General features: G+C 40.4%; 1 protein-coding gene across 2 annotated transcripts in view; it reads right to left on the reverse strand.

Moving 5' to 3' along the window:
- The window catches only part of MLLT3 (MLLT3 super elongation complex subunit), a 292,829-nt gene that overhangs the window by 122,199 nt on the left and 149,527 nt on the right, over positions 1–21,103 (reverse strand). For both annotated transcript variants that reach the window (XM_040481363.1, XM_040481364.1), the window contains exon 3: positions 10,514–10,596. In XM_040481363.1, coding sequence (XP_040337297.1) covers positions 10,514–10,596 — 83 coding nt within the window. The remainder of the gene's footprint in view (positions 1–10,513; positions 10,597–21,103) is intronic.

The following is a 21,103-nucleotide window of genomic DNA, read 5'->3' on the forward strand; positions in this document are numbered from 1 at the left end:
TAAGTTTATTTATTTCTGAAAGACAAAGACGGAGACAGCAAGAGACAAAAGGAGGGAGGGAGGGAGAGGGAGAGAAAGAGAGGAAGAGAGGGAGGGAGGGAGAAGGAGAGAGAGGAAGAGGGGGAGGGAGGGAGAGGGAGAGAGAGGAAGAGGGGGAAGGAGGGAAGGAGGGAGAGAGGGAGGGAGAGAGGGAGGGAGAGAGGGAGGGAGAGAGGGAGGGAGAGAGGGAGAGAGAGAATCTTAAGCAGGTTCCGTGTTATCAGAGCAGGGCCCATCGCGGGGCCTGAACTCATGACCCATGAGATCATAACCTGAGCAGAAATCAAGAGTCTGATGCTTAACTGACTGAGCCACTCAGGTGTCCCATATCTACAGATTTTAAAAGTAAAGTTTTATTCTTCACAGATACCCAACAGCTATAGTGTCAAAGTGCTGGCAAAAGAAAATTATCAAGGAATTATCTACAGAGCAAAATGGAAATACCTGATGAATCACTTTCTTGCTTTCTAAGAGAATAAACTCACCACTTTTCTTGCAATATCTCCAGTGGTATAACACCACCAACACAGCCACCCACCTAGAAACCTAAGATAACCCTGAAGCCACTTCTTCCCCTTCCCACTCTACCCACCTCCACCATCACCAACAACTGAACTGCCATTTTCTCTCCTAAATATTTCTGGAACAAGCCCTCTAACCCATACTCTTACTCATTGCCCAAACTACAATACGCTCCTTTCTCTTGTAGGTCTTCCTCCTTCCGGATGGATTCCTCTTCAATTCCTCCTTCATTGAGGCCTCAAAATTACCCTTAGGAGCCAAAAACCTAGCGATTTTTACAGCTTGATGAAAATTTCAAAAGCTTCCTTCCAGTCGCCATTAGGATAAAAATCAAAAGCTCACTTGAAGGCCTCATAGGGGCTTTCAGAACCTGGTTCTTGGCTCCTTATCCCACCACTGTCAAGGAACACATGGCTATTGGTTGTTGCAGTATTTACTATGCTCTAGGCTAATCCTGGGTTTCACCCTTGCTTTACATGACTACCTTCATTGCCCTTCTCCATTCCTCCACCCTCGTGTCACCTAAGTAACTTCTCGTCCTTCTCCTTTCAGGTATCACTTTGGGGAAACCTTCCTAGAAACTCCACTCCCAACTTCCCACCGCCTCTCCTCTGTTCTGTATCTCTCTCTCACCCTTGCACATCTTAGGTTGATCATCCTATTATCTCCCTTTTTCCTGTGAAATCATAAGATTCTTGAAAGGGGGAACAATAGTTGAATCGTCACTGCACACCCCCCGACAACTCATTTAGCACCTGTGCATAGCAGAAATGCCATAGACAGCCCTGAAATGAACGAGGAACACAAAATAAGCATCATCTCCAAGAGAACAGAATCATTAGAATTTCACGATACCCGAGTTCTGCTCTCAAGGCATTACTTTAGTTAGCTAAACATTTAAACCTCTCTCCACACCGATTCTCAAACATCCCAGGTGAAATGAAGACTGAGGATAGTAACAATAACTAACATCAACATTAACAGTTATCTCATTCAATTCTTATAGCTCTCCTCAAGGTCAATTCTGAGTCCTGCTCCGCAAATGAGGAAATTAAGGCACTTAGAATTTGTTGTATTACTTTACATAAAAACTCCTTTTGTGTCACAAATACTAACCATCTTTGTGACATGTTGTAATTGTTTTCATTAGTCATTAGCCTTGCCATTTTATTTTTAATGGCTGTGAGAAGTAATTCGCAAACCATAAAACCCACCCTTTTTGAAAGTGTACAACTTAGTGGTGTTTAGTGTATTCACAGAATTATGAAACCATCACCATCATCTAATTTCAGAACATTTTCATCATTCCAGAAAGAAAACTCAAACACATTAGTAGTCATTTCCAATTCCCCCCGATCCTGCATTCCCTTATACCACTAATAATCTATTTCTGTTTCTCTAGAATTGCCTGTTCTGTGGAGCTGGCATTTCATACAAACACAAAAAATACACACACAGCATGTCATCTTTTATGACAGTCTTCTTTAATGTGACGTGATGTTTTTAGGGTTCATACATGGTGTAATGCGTCAGTTATTTAGTTCCTCTTTATGGCTGAATAATATTCCAATGAATGGGTATACCAGTTTCTTTCATCCGCTCATTGGTGGATTGATATGTGTATTTTTTATATTTTTTAGCTACCATAAACAATGCTGGTATTAACATTTGTGTACAAGTTTTTATCTAGACGTGTGTTTTCATTTCTCTTGAATATACACCTATGGGGAGAATTTCTGGGTCATATGGTACCTCCATTTTAACACTTTTACAAAGTGCCTTGCTTTATATATATATATATATATATTTATTTATATTTTTTAGTATGTGACATATTGAAATTTTACATAGTCAAATAAAGCAATGTTTTTCTTTAAAAAAAAAAAAAAAAACTTCCGGGGCGCCTGGGTGGCTCAGTCGGTTCAGCATCCGACTTCGGCTCAGGTCGTGATCTTGCGGTTCGTGAGTTCAAGCCCCGCGTCAGGCTCTGTGCTGATGGCTCAGAGCCTGGAGCCCGTTTCAGATTCTGTGGCTCCCTCTCTCTCTGACCCTCCCCCGTTCATGCTCTCTCTCTGTCTCAAAAATAAATAAGCGTTAAAAAAAAAAAATTAAAAAAAAAACAAACTTCTGGAACATCTGGGTGGCTCAGTGGGTTAAGCCTCTAAATCAGCTCAGATCATGATCTCGCAGTTTGTGAGTTCAAGCCCCATGTTGGACTCTGTGCTGACAGCTCAGCCTGGAGCCTGCTTTGGATTCTGTGTCTCCCTCGCTCTCTGCCCTTCCCCCACTTATGCTCGGTCTCTCTCTCAAAAATAAGCAAGCATTAAAAAATTTTAAAAGAAAGGACTTTTTATATATGTAATGTGATGAAACAAAGTGATGTGAAACTGGTTCTTTTAACTCAAAAGTCTTAGTTCCTGAAACTGTCAAAATGTAGGCATTACCTGCTACAAATTTATGGTTTCTACCTCCTCATCCAAACTTCTCCAAATCAGTCTCCACTCATTCACTCACTATCTCTACACTTCTTTTGTTTTAATGTTTATTGATTTAGTTGAGACAGACAGACAGAGAGATAGAGGAAGGGCAGAGAGAGGGAGAGAGAATCCCAAATAGGATCCACACTCAGCATGAAGCCTGATGCGGGGCTCGATCTCCCAACTGTGAGATCGTGACCTGAGCTGAAATCAAGAGTCAGATGCTTAACTGACTGAGCTGCCCAGGCGCCTCTGCCTCTTCTCTTCTACCTCCAAGCGGCATGAAACCTGCTCCTTTCCTCTTTCATCAGAATACCCCTCCCTCCTGGTTTTCTTCACACTTACTGGCATTCCTTCTCAGTCTTGTTCACCGGCCTCCCTGCTTTCTTCACTGACCCTTAAACATCCTTTAACTTTGGGCAAAGTCCCCAAGGAGCCGACGCCCATTCACAGGGTGTCACTTCTACCTCTATGACAATGAATCCCCTATCTGTACCTCCAGCCCAGTTCCCACTTGACTGCCATTTACGGGGGCTCCACACCACATCTGCCCACATCTCCACCAAGTTGACCCACAGCAACTTCAAAGTCACGGTTTGTCTTAAACTGGAGTTCTATTCACCTGTCCTTTCTCCCATACTCTATATTTTGGCAAACAGAAATCCTCATCTCTTGCCAAAGTTAAAATACAGAAAAACCGTCCCCAGCTCTTCCTTCTCCCTTGCTCAGCACACTCAAATAGTCCCCAAGTTCTACTCCATATTCTCCCTTAGGAACTCTCAAATCCAACCCTTTTGTCCAGTTCCCATACCCTCGCCTTAGTTAGACCTTCATCATTCCTCACCGGCTCACCTCCTTGTTTTTCAACTCACCCCATTTTACCTCCTACAGTGGCAAGACAGTGATCTTCCCAATACAAAAATTAGATTACATCTTTTCATTGATATAAATGCCTTTAATGACTCATCATCTCCCACAGGATAAAATCCCTCTTCCTTGGAATAACCATCTCAGTCCTCTAATACCTTTCCTGCATTTCCTTTGTTCTCTTATGACACCCTGTGTTTCCATAATTTCAGAGCACTTGTGGTTCCCAGTACTCTACATTACCTCATTCGTTTTGCCTTTCACATCTAGTGCTCCCCACGCTTATACAGTTTTCCCTCCCAGCACCTCTCCCTTCCCTTGCTTGCTTATTAATGCGCTCATTATTCAAAACCCAGATAAGGCATGAAATCCACTGGAAAGCCTTCCTAATACTTCCAATCCAATCTGTATTAGATATCCCTCTTATAGCATTCCTTTATTAATGTAATTATCACACAGAATTATGGTCATTTTTCTACTTACCTGCCTTTCCTCTCCATTGTAAAACAGTCAACACAACCTTAGAATTTAATTAAAAACATAAGAAGGCCTGTTTTCTGCCTTATAATTGGGACTGTAAATTTGTAAAACCTTCTGGGAAGACAATTTGGCAACAGCTATCAACATGCTAACCCAGTAATTCTACTTCTAAGAATCTCTTCCCACAGAAATATCCAAATATGTGCGCAAAGATACATATATTATAAAATGTTCATAGTAGCACTGTTTGTAATGGCAAAAAAAAAATTGAAATAATCTTTGAGTGAGTATATCATATCATTGAATACCATTCAGATATTTAAAAATACAGATTTAGGGGCACCTAGGTGGCTCAGTCGGTTAGGCGTCCGACTTCGGCTCAAATCATGGTCTCACGGCTCGTGGGTTCAAGCCCCGCGTGGGACTCTGTGCTGACAGCTCGGAGCCTGGAGCCTGTTTCAGATTCTGTGTCTCCCTCTGTCTCTCTGCCCCTCCCCCCACTCATGCTCTGACTCTCTTCTTCAAAAATAAATGAATATTTAAAAAAAAATTTTAATACAGATTAAGAAAGGCATAGTGCCAAGTAGATTAAAGATAAGTCACAGAAAATATTAAAGTATGATATATTATGCCCCTGCCTATCTCTACTTGACATAGATTTTATCTGTGCATCTTTATGGGGGGGGGGGGGATCAGGAAAGACAACACCAAATAGTTAACAATGATTAAAAGGACTCAAAGAGTATGCTTCTACATACTTTTCAGTATCACTTCATAGTCCACAACACTTTTATACCAAAAAAAAAAAAAAAAGAAAGAAAGAAAGAAAGAAAAATCACTTTTCAATAAAACTAAGGGTAATGACCACAGAAAGTGACTACCTTTCTATGAATCCTGAGTGCAATTTTCTTTTAAAGATTTTTCTTTTTTCTCTTGAGGAAGGAGAAAGTACTCACAAACTTGTGCTCTAGCCAACGGATCTCTTTCTTAGAGGGCAGACTTCGTTATTATGTCCATCTATGCTCCTCAGGAAAGAGTCTTCTCACATTTCAAACAAGAAAGCATGCATTTATTCTACACATAAAGCTACTACACTTCCTCTAAGAGGTGGAAATCTGGTTTTGGCAAGATCAGACTGTCCCTCTTGTTCTGCCTCGGTCCTTGACATTTCCTCAGGTACCTTCTCTGAGGACAGAATGAAAGAGAGAAGCAGGGAGTCCTTTCATCCTAAAATGCTAGAGTCAATTATGTTTTATCAGTGTGCCTATTGGTTTCAAGTTTCTGCAACACTCGTAATTCTCATAGATAAGCTTATTTTGTTGAACACAAATACAAACTAAGACAGAATACACATACATGAACCCAAAAGAAGTAGTGACAGACACTTCACCCCCACCCCCTTTTGGGGTAATGACTCTGACTTCGCAACTAAATGTAGAGCAGAAATGAAAAGAGGCTTATTAAGAAGCAGGGAAAGCAAACGATGAAGACAGAATGGAGGACAGGACGATCTCATCCTCAATCTGCAGCAGTAGGACTCTCCCAAGATCACTTGGAGCTTGCTTTCACCTCCTCTGAAAGCTGAACAATACTTTTCATAAACCATTATTGTAATGAGTGTTCATTCTTAAGACAAAGTCGAATAAACTCCAGGGCTGAATAAAATGATAAAAACTCAGAAGACATAGAATGTCTATTCTGGGGCAAGAGCCTGGACTTACTACATTTTTACCCACAGATCATTTCAGAGGGAAGAGGAACGAGAAATATATCCAGCTCGGAGAATACAGCAAACCTTTGGTTTGTAAAAAACTGCAAGATCAATGAAAAGAGAGGACAAAGCAATAATTTCTTTTTTTAATTAAAAACTTAATAGCATACAGAAAAGAACATTAAATACTACACCCAGGAACCTTCCGCTGAGATTAAACAGATGTTAACACTTTTACCGTGTCTACCTTTTTCTTCAAAGAAATAAAATTTTATAAATATAAGCTGCTCTATCCCTCTTCCCCAATAACCAATGCTATTTAGTTCCTGTGGTATCATTTCAATTCACACTCTTATACTATGTATGTGTATTTCTAGAACATCATTTATTCTCAGCTTCAGTGGCTTATAAAAATATACATGAATGATATCATAACCACATGCATAGAATTCTGTGACTTTTAAGTTGTCATCATTTTTGTTTTTGCTTATCCATGTTGCTAAATCAACTGCTATATAGCATTCCATGTATTTTTTTTAATGTTTATTTATTTTTGAGAGACAGAGAGAGAACGAGGTGGGGACGGACAGAGAGAGAGAGGGAGACAGAGGATCTGAAACGGTCTCTGAGCTGTCAGCATAGAGCCCAGTGCGGGTCTCAAACTCAGGAACTGCAAGATCATGACCTGAGCAGAAGTCAGATGCTTAAACCGCCTGAGCCACTCAGGTGCCCCTAGGAGTTCATGTATTATTAACCCACCATTTACTGATCTACATCTCTACATAGGACCAATTAGGTGTATCCCACTTTTTCATATTACAAACACTGAAATCTACATGTCTCATTGTGCACCTATGAAAATAGCATCATTATTAAATACAAAATCTTAACGAAAATCTCAAACTAGAAAATAGAAATCAGCTAACGTGGAGGCTAAACAAAAAATCTACTTCAGTGGTGTTCGGCCCAAGTGTCTATTTCTTAATGGCTCCACAGGAATCACTGCTTTCCATCTCCATGTGCCTCTTCCTTCCGTCACTTTTTAATCAACTAAAATTCTTCACAAAACAAGTAAACAAGAGGTCTTTCTGCCATAAGAACGACTACCCAAAGTGCCAAGAAGACTGAACTTGTGTGTGTGTGTGTGTGTGTGTGTGTGTGTACACACATATATGTGATATGTGCTCACACACATACAATACATGCTGCCTCTTCATTTTTCTTTTGCCCTCTTAAAATCTGGTGTGTAGGGAGATTCCAGTTATTTCTGCAAAAAAGAAATTGGACAATTCAGAAAACATATTTTTTGTTGAACTGACAGCCTGTAAAAATGACCAGAAAAGGTTAAAAAAGAGAGAGAGAGAGAGAAGATGAAGATACTTCACTGCAGCACTGTTTCCAAATTGAAGTCAGTGCAATGTTAAATTGACTTAAGGTGATGAGAATAGAATGCTATACCCAGTATGATCCTCCCAAGAGACGATAAGAGCCTATCCCCTAGCTTCTTTGGAACAATGTCTTTTCTGGCTTAAAAGCCTAGACTCTTCCTGTGGACAGCCCAATGCCTAGATGAAATAAAACACTGGATGTGAACAGTGTGACAAGAGGGAAGAAAAGCAGTGCATGATCTTTATTCATTAAATTTCTAGAGTATTAAAAATGGGGATGGGTGAAGAGACAGCCTCTGGATTCCTTCCCATAAACACAACCACCTTAGGGGCACCTGGGTGGCTCAGTTAGCGGCCAACTCTTTTTTTTTTTTTCAACGTTTTTTTATTTATTTTTTTGGGGGGACAGAGAGAGACAGAGCATGAATGGGGGAGGGGCAGAGAGAGAGGGAGACACAGAATCGGAAACAGGCTCCAGGCTCTGAGCTATCAGCCCAGAGCCTGACGCGGGGCTCGAACTCACGGACCGCGAGATCGTGACCTGGCTGAAGTCGGACGCTTAACCGACTGCGCCACCCAGGCGCCCCATTAGCGGCCAACTCTTAATTTCAGCTCAGGTGGTGATCTCATGGTTTGTGAGTTCAAGCCCCGCATTGGGCTCTACACTGACAGTGTGGAGCCTGATTGGGATTCTCTCTCTCCCTCTCTCCCTCTCTCCCCCTCTCTCCCTCTCTCCCTCTCTCTCTCTCTCTGCCCCTCTGCCACACATGCTGTCCCTCAAAATAAATAAACTCAAAAAAAAAAAAAAGGAAAAAACCCCACAACCACTTAAATAGAAAATGAATACATTTAAAAATGGGGGACACCTGGGTATCTCACTAGGTTAAGCATCAGACTCTTGATTTTGGCTCAGGACATGATTTCACAGTCATGACATCAAGCCCTGCATTGATCTCCACTCTGGGCATGGAGCCTGCTTAAGGTTTTCATTCTCTCTCTCTCTCTCTCTCTCTCCCTCCCTCCCTCCCTCCCTATCCCTATCCCTCTCCCTCTGTCCCCCTGCCCCTCCTCAACGCTCAGTCATACTTTCTCTCTCTAAAAAATTAATAAATTTTTAAAATTTAAAAATTTTAAATGAGCAAAAGATTTAAATGGTCATTTCTCCAAAGAAAATAAACAAATGGACAATAAGCATATGAAAAGATGCTCAAAAATTGTAACTCATCAGGCAAGTGCACATCAAAACTGCTTCACATGCACCATAATAACTATAATTTTTAAGATGGAAAATGATAGGGGCACCTGGGTGGCTCAGTTAAGCCTCCGACTTCGGCTCAGGTCATGATCTCACGGTTTGTGGGTTCAAGCCTGCGTCGCGCTCTGTGCTGACAGCTCAGAGACTGGAGCCTGCTTCGGATTCTGTGTCTCCCCCTCTCTCTGGCCCTCCCCTGATCACTCTCTGTGTCTCTCTGTCTCTCGATAATAAATAAATGTTTAAAAAAATTAAAATGGAAAATGACAAGTGTTTTCCAGGATGCGGAGAAACAAACCTTCCCACCGTTGCTGGTGGGAATGTAGAATAGTATGGTCATTTTGGAAAACAGTTGGAAGTTCTTCAAAAAGTTAAACCAAGAGTTACCATATGACCCACCCACTCCATCTAGATATATACCAGGGGATTTGAAAACACATGTCCGCACAAAAATCTGTATATGAATATTCATTCACAGCAGCATTATTCGCAGTAGCCGAAGGTGGAAGTAAGTCAAACGTCCATCAAATTACAAATTAATAAACAAAATGTGGTATATTTATACAATGGGATATTATTCAGTTATTAAAAAAATAATAATTATTGATACATCCTATAGCTTGGATAAACCCTGAAGATATACTAAGTGAAAGAAGCCAGGCACAAAAGGTCATATATTGTACTATTCCATTTATATAAGCTGCCAGAATAGGAAATTATATAGAAAAAGGAAGTAGATTAATCATGGCCAGGGGATGGGGGTGAAGGGGATGAGGAGTGAGTGCCAGTGAGTACAGAATTTCTTTAGGGGGTGATGAAAATACTAAGAAAGTCATAGAATTTGATAGTGGTGATGATTGCACAACCCACTAAAACCAACGAGTGTATACTTTTTAAAAATTAATTTTATGGTATATAAATTATGTCTCAACTTTTTTAATAAAACAAAAGAAAGCTAAAAGCTTTTTAAAGGAAATCCAACTAGAAATGAGGGGAAAAAACAATCAATACATCAATGTAAAGCCATATCACATAAGTGGACATAAATACATCTCAACAAATTCTGATTTTGATTAAAAAAAAAAAAACCATGTGAATATTTCAGTGGGGTTACTGAGAAAGGTAATCATTAGCATTTACTAGGTGCTTATGTATATACTGAAGCATTATTCTAAATGTTCTGTGCACACATATTGTATCCAATCCTTATGAGATAGATACTCTTATCCTATCCCTTTTATAATTAAGGAAAGTGAAGCCTACAGAGGTTGAGCAACTTATCCAATTTTATATAGTCTGTATTGTGCTACATATATACTTTTAAATCCAGTAGAATCCATAACACATCAAGTTGATATAGTTGTATACGTATGTCATGTGTGCGTGGCAGCTAAGGATACATGAGAGATTTTTGTTTGCAAGTGTCTAAAATTCTAGAAATACGCAAATGAGAAAAAGAGCATTTCACTGAAAAACCATAATGTCTTTTCTGCTTTACAAACATATATTAATCTTTTTTCAAATGGTAATCATTCTTCTCTTAAAAAGAAAGTTTAATGAATTTCATATAATCTGGCTTCAGAGAACTGAAATTATCTTTTTTAGCCACTTCCTCTATAATTAAGGGTGACAATAGCCAAAATTCCTAGAAGACAAATTTAACTTTTATTTTAAAATCATCTAGTGATAGGCGTATTTATGAATCAAAATTATTTTAAACATTGTTTGGCTAATGGCGGATCTTCTACTGAAAGATTAATGGGTAAAGATTACATACCTTGTTTTTAAAATAAACCTCAATTGGCAAAATGAAACCAGCATACCCAGATTCTTCTACTTTGTAAGGTGGATCTTTGCACACTGTAACATTAAAAAGAAAAAATAGGTGAGAGGAGAATAAAAGGCAAAAAGACATTCTTCTTTCTTCTGAAAAAACAAAACTAAAAGAAAGAAAACCCCATTCTCCTGTCTAGATCATGCCCAATTTTCACAGCCCTTTCCCAAGTCCCCATCTGCCTTTCTGATCTCTATTTCTTTTTCAGAATCTATAAGAATTTTCCTAGGTAAAGCAAATATGGTAAGCTATTTGTTCAAATCTTGATGGGGGACATTTTACCACAGTCAACCGTGATCATTAATGACTTGATTTCAGGTGTTCTCACCCTGCCCTGAAGCTTTAGGGAGATTGGGGTGAGCTCCTACGATCCAAAGCGTGAAAGTCCCCTGACAAATGTACTGTCTGTGTCAGACCTCTTCTGTAAATCACTCCACCCTCAAACCCCTCACTTCTTGGAGACATCCCGATTTCTATGCCAACAAGTGGCAGGATACCCTCCCTCCTCAGAAAATTCCAAGTCCAGAGTCTCCCAATGTTATTCGTGTCCATCATGTCACCCTCTTCGATTTCCCCCCAAAATGAATTAGGCAAGACTATTTTAGGCAAGCTCTTGGGAAATGAGAGACACCCTAAAGAAGGTAACTAGGATTCATACCACTAGAATGTCAATTAAGCAAATCAAAATCAGTCACAAGCCATCTGAAAGTATTCTAGTTGAGGCTGTATTTGATAGTGTCACAAAGAAGTAATCACAGACATGCTGAACATCAAGGCGACACAGTCCTCTGTGTGGTAACTCAAGTCCCCCGCAGCAGGGCCCCAGCCTACCTTTCCAGCCTTCCTCTTTTGTCACTCATCCATCCTCCTGTGCTTCCTTCAATTCCCCGCAAATATGCCCAGCATTTCCCAAGTGTGCCCTGTCCTCCTTCCATCCCTTCCCTCACACCTTGATACCACTATTAGGATCCTCTCTTAGTTCAAATCCAAATGTCATCACAAATTCTGTGACCTTTCCAGACCACAAAATATTATCCTCTCTTCTCCTTTTACCCTCCCAAAGCATTAATTGCTGGAATCACAGGTTGGACACCCCACAGAGTTGTACTACAGTGTATTCTGGAACATCATGTGTAATTTCCTTCCAGTCCTCAAAGATGGAAACCTTTACCCCAGGAACAGAGAGTGCCAAGTGTCAAGGGCATAGGCACACCTGGGTGCCAATCTGGGATCCAACTCAGACTGACCAAGCTGCCTCTAGAAAGTTACTCCACTTCTCTGAACCTTGGGTTTTCTTCCAAACACTGGGAGGATTAAACAGGATGACGTACATAAAAGACACGGCACAGATCCTGGCCCGTGTAAGTTCTCAAAAAGTTGCTTAAGTGAGGCAGGTGATCTACTCCATGAGATAGCCAACTGGCATGGAAACTTTTCAGATGAAAACAGAAAGAAAGCAGCAAGGAGAGACCCCTAGATTTAGAAGATGCAACTCCATGGCACCCGGACTAAGAATTCTCTAGACAGTTTCCATTTCCTTTCCCTTTAAAAGAGAGAAGACCATCTACCTATCCGTAAGCATGGGTAGGAACGTACGTGTAAGGCGTTTTTCTTCTAGGCGATGATGATAATGTACATAAAAGTTGGTTAGACCCTCCCCCAAGCACAAATATGGTTATGAAGACGTACACTGAAGATAGGACTGGAACACTAGGAAGTCTCCTTTAGCCCACCTCAGGAACATTTCCCCAAACTGACATCAGAAGTAAATCAGGAGTGAGGACTCTCACCTGACCTTACAAGTTTCTCTGATTTAAAAAAAAAAAAAAAATGCAAATGCACAACAACTCAGAGTAGCTTCAGTCCTGCATCTACTAACCACCTGCCAACCTGTCATGAATATTCAAATATCCTGAACCCTCGGGAGAGGATATGCCACCAAAAGCACTGAGCACACCCCCGACGCCAAGGAGAAGACTCGTATTACACCCATGACATTTCCAGACGGCAAAGCAGTCTTTTCAGAACAGCACTTTCAGTGTCCAGGTTGCTTGGGATTAATCATGCCAATGTCATGTGAAGGAAGTTTATTCTGTGGGCTGCCGCACATGTCAGAGAAGTTATAGCTGCTCCTCTATACACCCTTTTGTATAATTCATTTTCTCTATTCTGCATGCAAATTGCTTCTATTATAGGAAACAGCTGTTAGTGAGCCCATCTTCCAGTTGAAAGTTTTAGATTTTTTTCCCACCCTCTAAAGGAAATGATCTGTTATGTATTAATATTCTGTAAAAGTCTGGTTTATAAGAAACTATTTACCAACGCATACCTCAATTATTTTTAAATGCAATATTTTCATAAAGAACAATGGACAACGTGTGTAGAGCACCCTGAGTTCTTAATTAGAAGCAAACAATAGAAACTTTTTATACACACTAAACATGCGAGAAAACCAGCAGCAATACAAATACACACTTAGTGTTCTAATCAGAAGAAAGTCAAACTAGGGGAAGTAGTTCGTTAATTTACTTATTCAAGTCTCTTATAACCTAAAGCATTAACATCAGTTTCTAACCTACTTCTTAACAAGAAACAGGAGGCAAAACTAAGAAACTTTTTAGCCAGTAGGGATAGTAGTACATTAGACATAAAGCAATTATTGTTAAATTAATAGGACCACCTTTGAGACCGTGTTTCACTCAGCAACACTTCTTCGTTAAGAATCCCTGTTCTGGGGAGCCGAGGTAGCTCAGTGGTTTAGCGTCCAACTTCAGCATGAGTTCCAGCCCCGCGTTGGGCTCTGTGCTGACAGCTCAGAGCCTGGAGCCTGCTTTGGATTGTGTGTGTGTGTGTGTGTGTGTGTGTGTGTGTGTGTGTGTGTGCCCCTCCCCCACTTGCACTGTCTCTCTCTCTCTCTCTCTCTCCCTCCCTCTCTCAAAAACAAACATTGGGGGAAAAAAAAGAAGAATCCCTGTCCCATAATCACTGGCCACGATGTCACCTTCATAAGATCTAAGTGTCCTAAACCCTGAAACTCATTCTTCATCTCCATTGTTTGAGAATCAGATAATTTTAAGATCTAGGTAATAAAAGATCAAGTTTCAGAAGTTATTAAAGGGGATATTCAGCTTCAGAAAGCCATCAATTTTTTTTAGGTGACGGTAAAATGGGAGGATTAACATCCATTCTTTAAACCATGCAAATTAACTCAGCAGAAATCACTGGAAGCTCTTATTCCTGTCAAAATCCAGCCCAGATGTTAGCTCTTTCAGAATGCCTCCCTTGTTCCGCTTCCAAGCCTCTCTTGTCGCACATATCAGGTGGGTGCACTTATCAGACTGGCAGATAACATTCACTCACCTCTCAGACTCCTCCACTGGACTGAGCCCCTTGAGGTCAACAACCTCACTATTACTCATATCTGTAACTCTGGGCACTAACAGTGAGCCAAGTAAAGGGTGTTCAACGAATGTTTGTTGAGTGTTCTGTGTTGCCACAGAAGAGTCTTCTCTTGAAAGCTGAGGGCTCAACATGGAACTGGTTCTAATTCTGATAGTACCAAATTTCAAGAGACTAAGTTAACAAATCGAGCCAGAAGATATTCATCGTCATTTTGAAACTAACATTGTATCGCCATAAATAGCATGTCTCTGATCTCCTTCCACACTTCCCTGCTCATGTAGTCCAAGGCTCTAATTAGGAGACATTTTCAAACTGTTCTCTGTCCAGGGGTGCCTGGGTGGCTCAGTTGGTTAAGTGGCCGACTCTTGCTTTTGGCTCAGTCATGATCTCATGGTTCGTGAGTTCGAGCCCCATGTCAAGCTCTGCAGTGACAGCAGAGCCTGCTTGGGATTCTCTGTCTCCCTCCGTCTCTCTCTCTCTCTCTCTCTCTCTCTCTCTCTCCCCCTCCCTCCCTCCCTCCCTCCCCTGCTCATGCTCTCTCTCAAAATTAAATAAACATTTTAAAATATTTAAAAAACAAAAGAACCAAAGAAAATGTTCTCTGTCCAAGTAATCACATGTACCATCATCTACCAACATACAACACTCATGCAGAAGAGGAACAGCCCAAAATGCATGTAAATAATGAGCAACTGGGTTTTTTTCCTAAAACAGCTCCTCAAAAATAGGCACATTACCCATATACATATGTAGTATGACTGACTCTATACACTGACCATCAACTAAGTTGAGCAAAAAATCTACACAAGGAAGACAAACACATGAAGGGGAAAAAAGGTTTTGGTTAGCCTAGAATTAAGTCAAAATCTTACTCACTACCTAAGATTTTTAATATGCTTCATTTAGGGGAAAAGACCTGTGCTTGGTACATGGAAATAAATGTTTGTTACATGAATAGATTTGTGCTTATATTATAAAGTTCATATACATATACATACTCAATAAATATGTTTAATTATTTAAAAGATCCCATGTTTTTGGCACTGAAAAAGAAAAAGAAAGAAAAGAAGATGCTCTTACAAATCCATCAGATCCTCAATTAAAGCTTTAAAAACTATCACTAGGCAACAGTTTTTTTCCCCTAATCCTTAGGAAAACAGCTGATAGATTCCTCTCCAGTCTGTTGGCTTAGACCCTATGATTTATGCCCATGTGAATACTTTTTGTTAAGGACATGGCTCAGTTGGCCATTGATAATTATTGGTTTTACTTTATTTACTGTGCTGAGCCCTTCAGGAAGGAAACCCACCAAACTCTATATATAGACTGGTCATTACCAATGCTTTGTGCCAAATGTCCCTTCTGGTTTGAGCATTTTGGATTCCTTCCCTCCCTGCTCTAGTTCTGCCATTTCAGAGCCTCCAAGAACAGTAAACCAGGGTGCTGCCTGGCAGGTGTCTCTGCCCTGAACTGTCCTGTGCGAGAATTTAGAAGTTCATGGCTAGCATCTAGCAGTCTGAGCACCTCACCGCCACTGAACATGGCCAAGCCTTGACACTTTACACTTGTGACATTTTGAAAAGGACATTTTGAAATCAAGTGTTGAGTCTTGTTTTTGTTTCTATAAGCATACACACACACACACACACACACACACACACACACACACACACGGGAACACACACAAAAAGATCCCGCCATTGTTTCTATTCAGCCCATTTCAAAACAGGTATTTCTAAACAACAAAAAATATTGCCCCCTTTTGGGTCATTTCCTCATTTCCCTGAAAAGGGATTAAAGGTAACATCAGGCAACTTTTGAGTTCCATTGTTAAGGTTTTTATCTTGTGGTGGTGGTGGTTGTTTATAATTCAAAAATTCAACTCTAAAAACCTAATTGCTTTATATGCAATAAAGAACCGTGACCACGCAAGAGAACAACTGTCCAATTAACTTCCACTAAGTTTTATGAAACAAGCTAGATACCGTTGGCTAACCGGACAGACATGGAACGCTTGTCCACTTCCTCAGGGTTCACCTCTCAAGGACCAACTCAGACACCATCTCCTCTGAAGAACCTTCTGCCAATACTCCAAAACACAAATGGTCATTTCCCTCTTCTGGCTGCAAACTCTCTTCTCACTGATCCTATTAGCAAACCCTACTTACATATACTCCTATCAAGCTCCATTCTCACCCCTATTTCATTCTATGCTTCCCCAAAGCTACAGCTGTGTCTCCGGACACCTCTCATCTCTGAACCCAGCTCATCATTTCTGAAATGGAGTTGAGTCAATGGACATTAACTTTAGTATGAACTTCAAAGGAATAGATGGAGCAAGCTTGGCAGTTGAGAAGAAAGGCTGGACGGCAAGCCAAGTATGAGCGAGGGCATTAGGAAAGTTAAACAGCAAAATGGAGCAGTCACTATAAGCAGAAACACAGAAAATGAGGAAGAAAAAACAGATAATATGGATAAAGTTTATACTTGTATAGAGAACCTCATACTGTACACACTCAGAAAGCCCAGCGGGACAAAAAATGGATTACATATATAAAAGAGGGATCATTAATTTTGACATGTTAGAGGAAAGTCCTAGATTTTGAAAAAGAGTTCGAGATTCCAAATTGGCCATGTTGAAAAACCCTTAATGATAAACATAAACATGACTTCCTTCGTGAGTAACTTGGAATCTTTACTTATAGACTGAGAATATCCCTAGCCTCTCTCTCCAGAGGGTAAAAAGGGGGGAGGATTTTTTTTTTTAACACATGCACATTTTTAGCTTTCAGAGCAGTTACAGATTACAGTTGTTAGTGAATCCCATCTAGCGGAGGTGAGGTCAATCCATTTCACCTTGGGAGAACAAAACCATGATGCTAAAACAAGACCGCCTTCATAATCATTTCTTCAAGGCAGGTCATAACAAATGAGCCAACAAAATACAAACGTGGCCCCAAACTAGACAACATTATGAATTGTTAGGAAATACTAAATACAAATATTCAAGCTTCACCTTTCACTAAAATCGACGGCACTTCTGCTAACTTGCCCCAAGTTGCCTCATGATGACTCAGTATACAACAGTGCTTCAAAAACTGGCCGAGGGGAAATGTATTTCCAGGCGAATGTGATAGGAAATAGCAAAAGTAGATTTTCAGAGAAAGTTCAACCGAGGACAAACTTAATTCCTTCACTGAGAATTATTCAAATGGCAAGAGCTTCAGATTTCTTTCTCAAGGATGAGAAAGTTAAACCTTGGGCAAAATATTAAAGTTAAACCTTGGGCACACTGTCTTTCGGAATACCATACTTCAGAAGATGCATCCAGAAAAGCGACGTGAGCTACATGGAAAAGGATCCTCTAGAAAAGCAACGAAGAAACCTCTCAATATTTGGCAGAAAATAGCTTCATTTCAGTATGTATTACTGCATCAAAAAGCTGGCCATCAGAGACACCGTTTCCCCTTTACGGCTTTTATTATTTAACCAAATATATAAAGAGCTATTCAAGAATCCCATTTCCTAAAATAATCACCTCGTGACTTCTGCATGTAACAAAAGTAAACAACCCTGGGACAGCCTCTGGCATCAAAGTCTTACCGAGTTTTACCCCACGTTTTACACTTGGCCCAGCTCTCACTAAGCCTGGTGCTGCTTTTTATTGAAAGGGAAAAAAAGAAACTCAATGTCTTTGTTTGTAAAATTATCTGATTTTCTCATTCACAGTTCATTTTTTTCTCAGTAATATTAGCCTAATTAATTCCACCTAACAGGCACTATACAATCACAGGACTACACAGATATGGTAGAATTCTTGCTCTCAGGCAGGTGACACTCTAGCCAGAGACACCGTCCTCGGAGTACAGATGCCGTGCTGGAGACAAGACAGAGTAATGACCACAATGGACATGACCTCTGCACGTATTAAACTTATATCCACTGACAGGAGGCAGGTTGTTGGGCAAGGAGGAAAGAGAACACGTATGCAAGAAAATACTGAGAAAGTGTTGAGTAACAAGCACTGTGGTGGAAGTCAAGCAGGCTGATGGGAGGGAGAAGGAAAGCTCCTCTTTATTTCAGATTAGTTTCCCCTCTCTGACGAGGTGACCTTTAGGTTGCGACCTGAAAGAAGAAAAGGAGCACGTGTTGGATAGGCAGGAAAAACCTGCTATTTATGTTGCTTACCGAAGAAGATGTGAACACAGCTTAAGGAAAGCCTGTCCTTACATTAGTCCCTATGGTTCCTCAGCCCCTTCCCTGGATTTTCTCTCTGAGGGGAAGACACTTCCTCCTTCCTGAACTCCTGAAGGCCTACTTGGACTTCTCTTCTATCCTGAATTCACCATTTAACGCCCTCATAGGTTTGGCTATTACGATTTCACAACCTCATTTCTCAAATCTTAAAATTCTCCCAATGCTGCCAACTCCCAAGAAAGCAACACGTCTGCTTGTAAAATCTCCATTGTGATTCTTCATTATGAAGGTTTCATAGGTTCCCCATTTCAAAGGTTCCCCATGCTTGGGATTTCTATAACCTAATCTTAAATGATCTACGTATTTTCTTAAGTCTGTTCCTTGAAACCTCAGAGTTCTTAAACACAGTACAGAAGGAACCGTCTGGACTGAGGAACACCAACCATAAAAAGTAGTGGATTGTGAATGCAATTTGAGGGGGGGGATAAAAAAGATCATAAATGAAAAGCTGTCTACTCCAGGAGAGGAAAACAGTGCTACAAGGGAAAATATTACATGAGTCAGGAAAGAAGGGAAGAAAGAAGGGTGACATGATTCAAAATATTGTAACACATCAGTGACAAGTTTCTCAGACACATATATACTCATTTTGAAGGCATATTTTTCAACTGAAACCATAAATTTTCTTTTAATAAGTACACAGTTTACAAGGGCCACTTTTATTTTTTTTTTTTAATTTTTTTTTTAACATTTTATTTATTTTTGAGACAGGGAGAGACAGAGCATGAACAGGGGAGGGTCAGGGAGAGAGGGAGACACAGAATCTGAAACAGGCTCCAGGCTCTGAGCTGTCAGCACAGAGCCCGACGCGGGGCTCGAACTCACGGACCGCGAGATCATGACCTGAGCTGAAGTCGGCCGCTTAACCAACTGAGCCACTCAGGTGCCCCAAGGGCCACTTTTAAATGTGTTGCCCCCATCTTTTCCTGTACAGCATACAATTCCATTTTCAATACTTGCTAAATCAATACTTGGCTAGTTAATTTTTGCTTTTCCCCCTTCAGTAGTAAAAACAAATGCTTCCAGGGAAGGAATCAAAACTGTCGTAACTTCAGAGGAAAACTTAAGGTCAAGATTTCTGTTCAGCATCTTGTGGATTCTACTTTGTTTTCCTGTGAAGCATTCGGCACAGAGCTAGCCTATCCTAAGTATCTTGATTGATTTAAGCTCCATTAGATATTACAAATGAAGACAGAATATGGGTGAAGCTCATATGATGGCAACTGTTTACACACTGTGCATCCAGGAATGCGGTTCCTGTTTTCCCTGACAATCTTCCAATCCTTTCAAATAAACCAGGGAAAATCTTGCATCGCTACCCTTCTAAAGCAAGGGTTTTCGAATGTAGGTTCCAGGAACCCTACAGTCTTGTAGTATATATTGCTTTTACCAAAGCAATGAGGTGTTTGCCCCAACAATGAAAATTTAAGTAGCCTAAGGATCGATACTGAGTTTTAGGTACAGTAGTAGGGTCCCTTTAGATTCTGTGAGACAAAAAAAAAAAAAAAAAAGTAACTCACTGCTAAAATAAAATCTGATACTACCGTTCAAAAGTACATTATAAAAATTAACCTGTATCATTAAAGTAGATCTGCATTTACAGAGGGGTGCCTGGGTGGCTTAGTTGGCTGAACGTCCGACTCTTGATTTCGGCTCAGTTCATGATCTCATAGTTCGTGACTTCAAGCCTCGCATTGGGCTCTGTGCTGACAGCGCAGAGCCTGCTTGGTATTGTCTGTCTCCCTCTCTCTGCTCCTCCCTGCTTGTACATACACACACACACACACACACACACACACACACACACACACTCTCTCTCTCTCTCTCTCTCTCTCTCTCTCTCTCTCTCCCCCCCCCAAAATAAATAAACATTAAAAAAAACAACACTATAATAAAAGATGCTGCTAGCAGCCTTATCATTCAGGAAATTACAGGGATTAAAAAAAATCTACTTTTACAGAGTATGATTTTTTCTGCTTGCTCCTATTAAACATAGTAGTGACCTACTATTTTCTGTCCACCCTGATTATACAAGTGAGCTACATTGATTTCTCAGCTTGATTTGTAGCTCTAACATGTCTCTGGGCTAAACAGAAAGAAACAGTAACAGGAGAAAAATGGTTTCTACTCGTCCTTACAGGTCAAGTTTTACAAAATACCTTCTGATTAACAAATGCAATGCTAATTGCATGGTACCTCTCATGGTCTCTGAAATCCAGGAATTACTTAGTAGGAGGAAACAGTACAAATATAAATGAAAGAGAAATCACAACTAACACAAAAGCGGTTCATGGCCAGTATTACAGGTAAGGACTCACAAACTGAAAAGCTTAGGAGACAAACCAGGGAGAAGCAGAGACAGCCAGTCATTGGTTTAATCTTGGCTTATTTTTTTAATATGTTTTTTAAATTTTTAAAGTTTATTTATTTTATTTGTTTTGAGACAGAGAGAGGAAGAGAGAGAGAGAGCACCCACAAGCCCGGGTGGGGCAGAGAGAGGGGGAGAGAGAATCCCTTGACATGGGGCTCAAAGTCATGAACTATGAGACCATGACTTGAGCTAAAATCAAGAGCCAGACACTTAACCGACTGAGCTACCCAGGTGCCCCAATCTTGGTCTGTTTTAAGAAAGAAGGTATGATAGTGCCCCATAAGAGGAAGAGAAGAAAATTGTAATGAGTAGGAATGACTCTAGAAAAAGCTTATGGGAGAAGATTTTCATCAGTTTAAACTGGAGTGCATGAGAAACACGCCACTAGATGGGTAACTGAATTAGGTATTTCTTCCCAGTTCCTTTCCATCTTGAGATACCAAATAAACACATTTCCTAAGAGGAAAGTAAAAACATTGGATAGGGGCGCCTGGGTGGCGCAG

Source organism: Herpailurus yagouaroundi, unplaced genomic scaffold (genome assembly GCF_014898765.1).
Source record: "Herpailurus yagouaroundi ecotype Mexico unplaced genomic scaffold, PumYag 160, whole genome shotgun sequence".
NCBI classification, from domain to species: domain Eukaryota; kingdom Metazoa; phylum Chordata; class Mammalia; order Carnivora; family Felidae; genus Herpailurus; species Herpailurus yagouaroundi.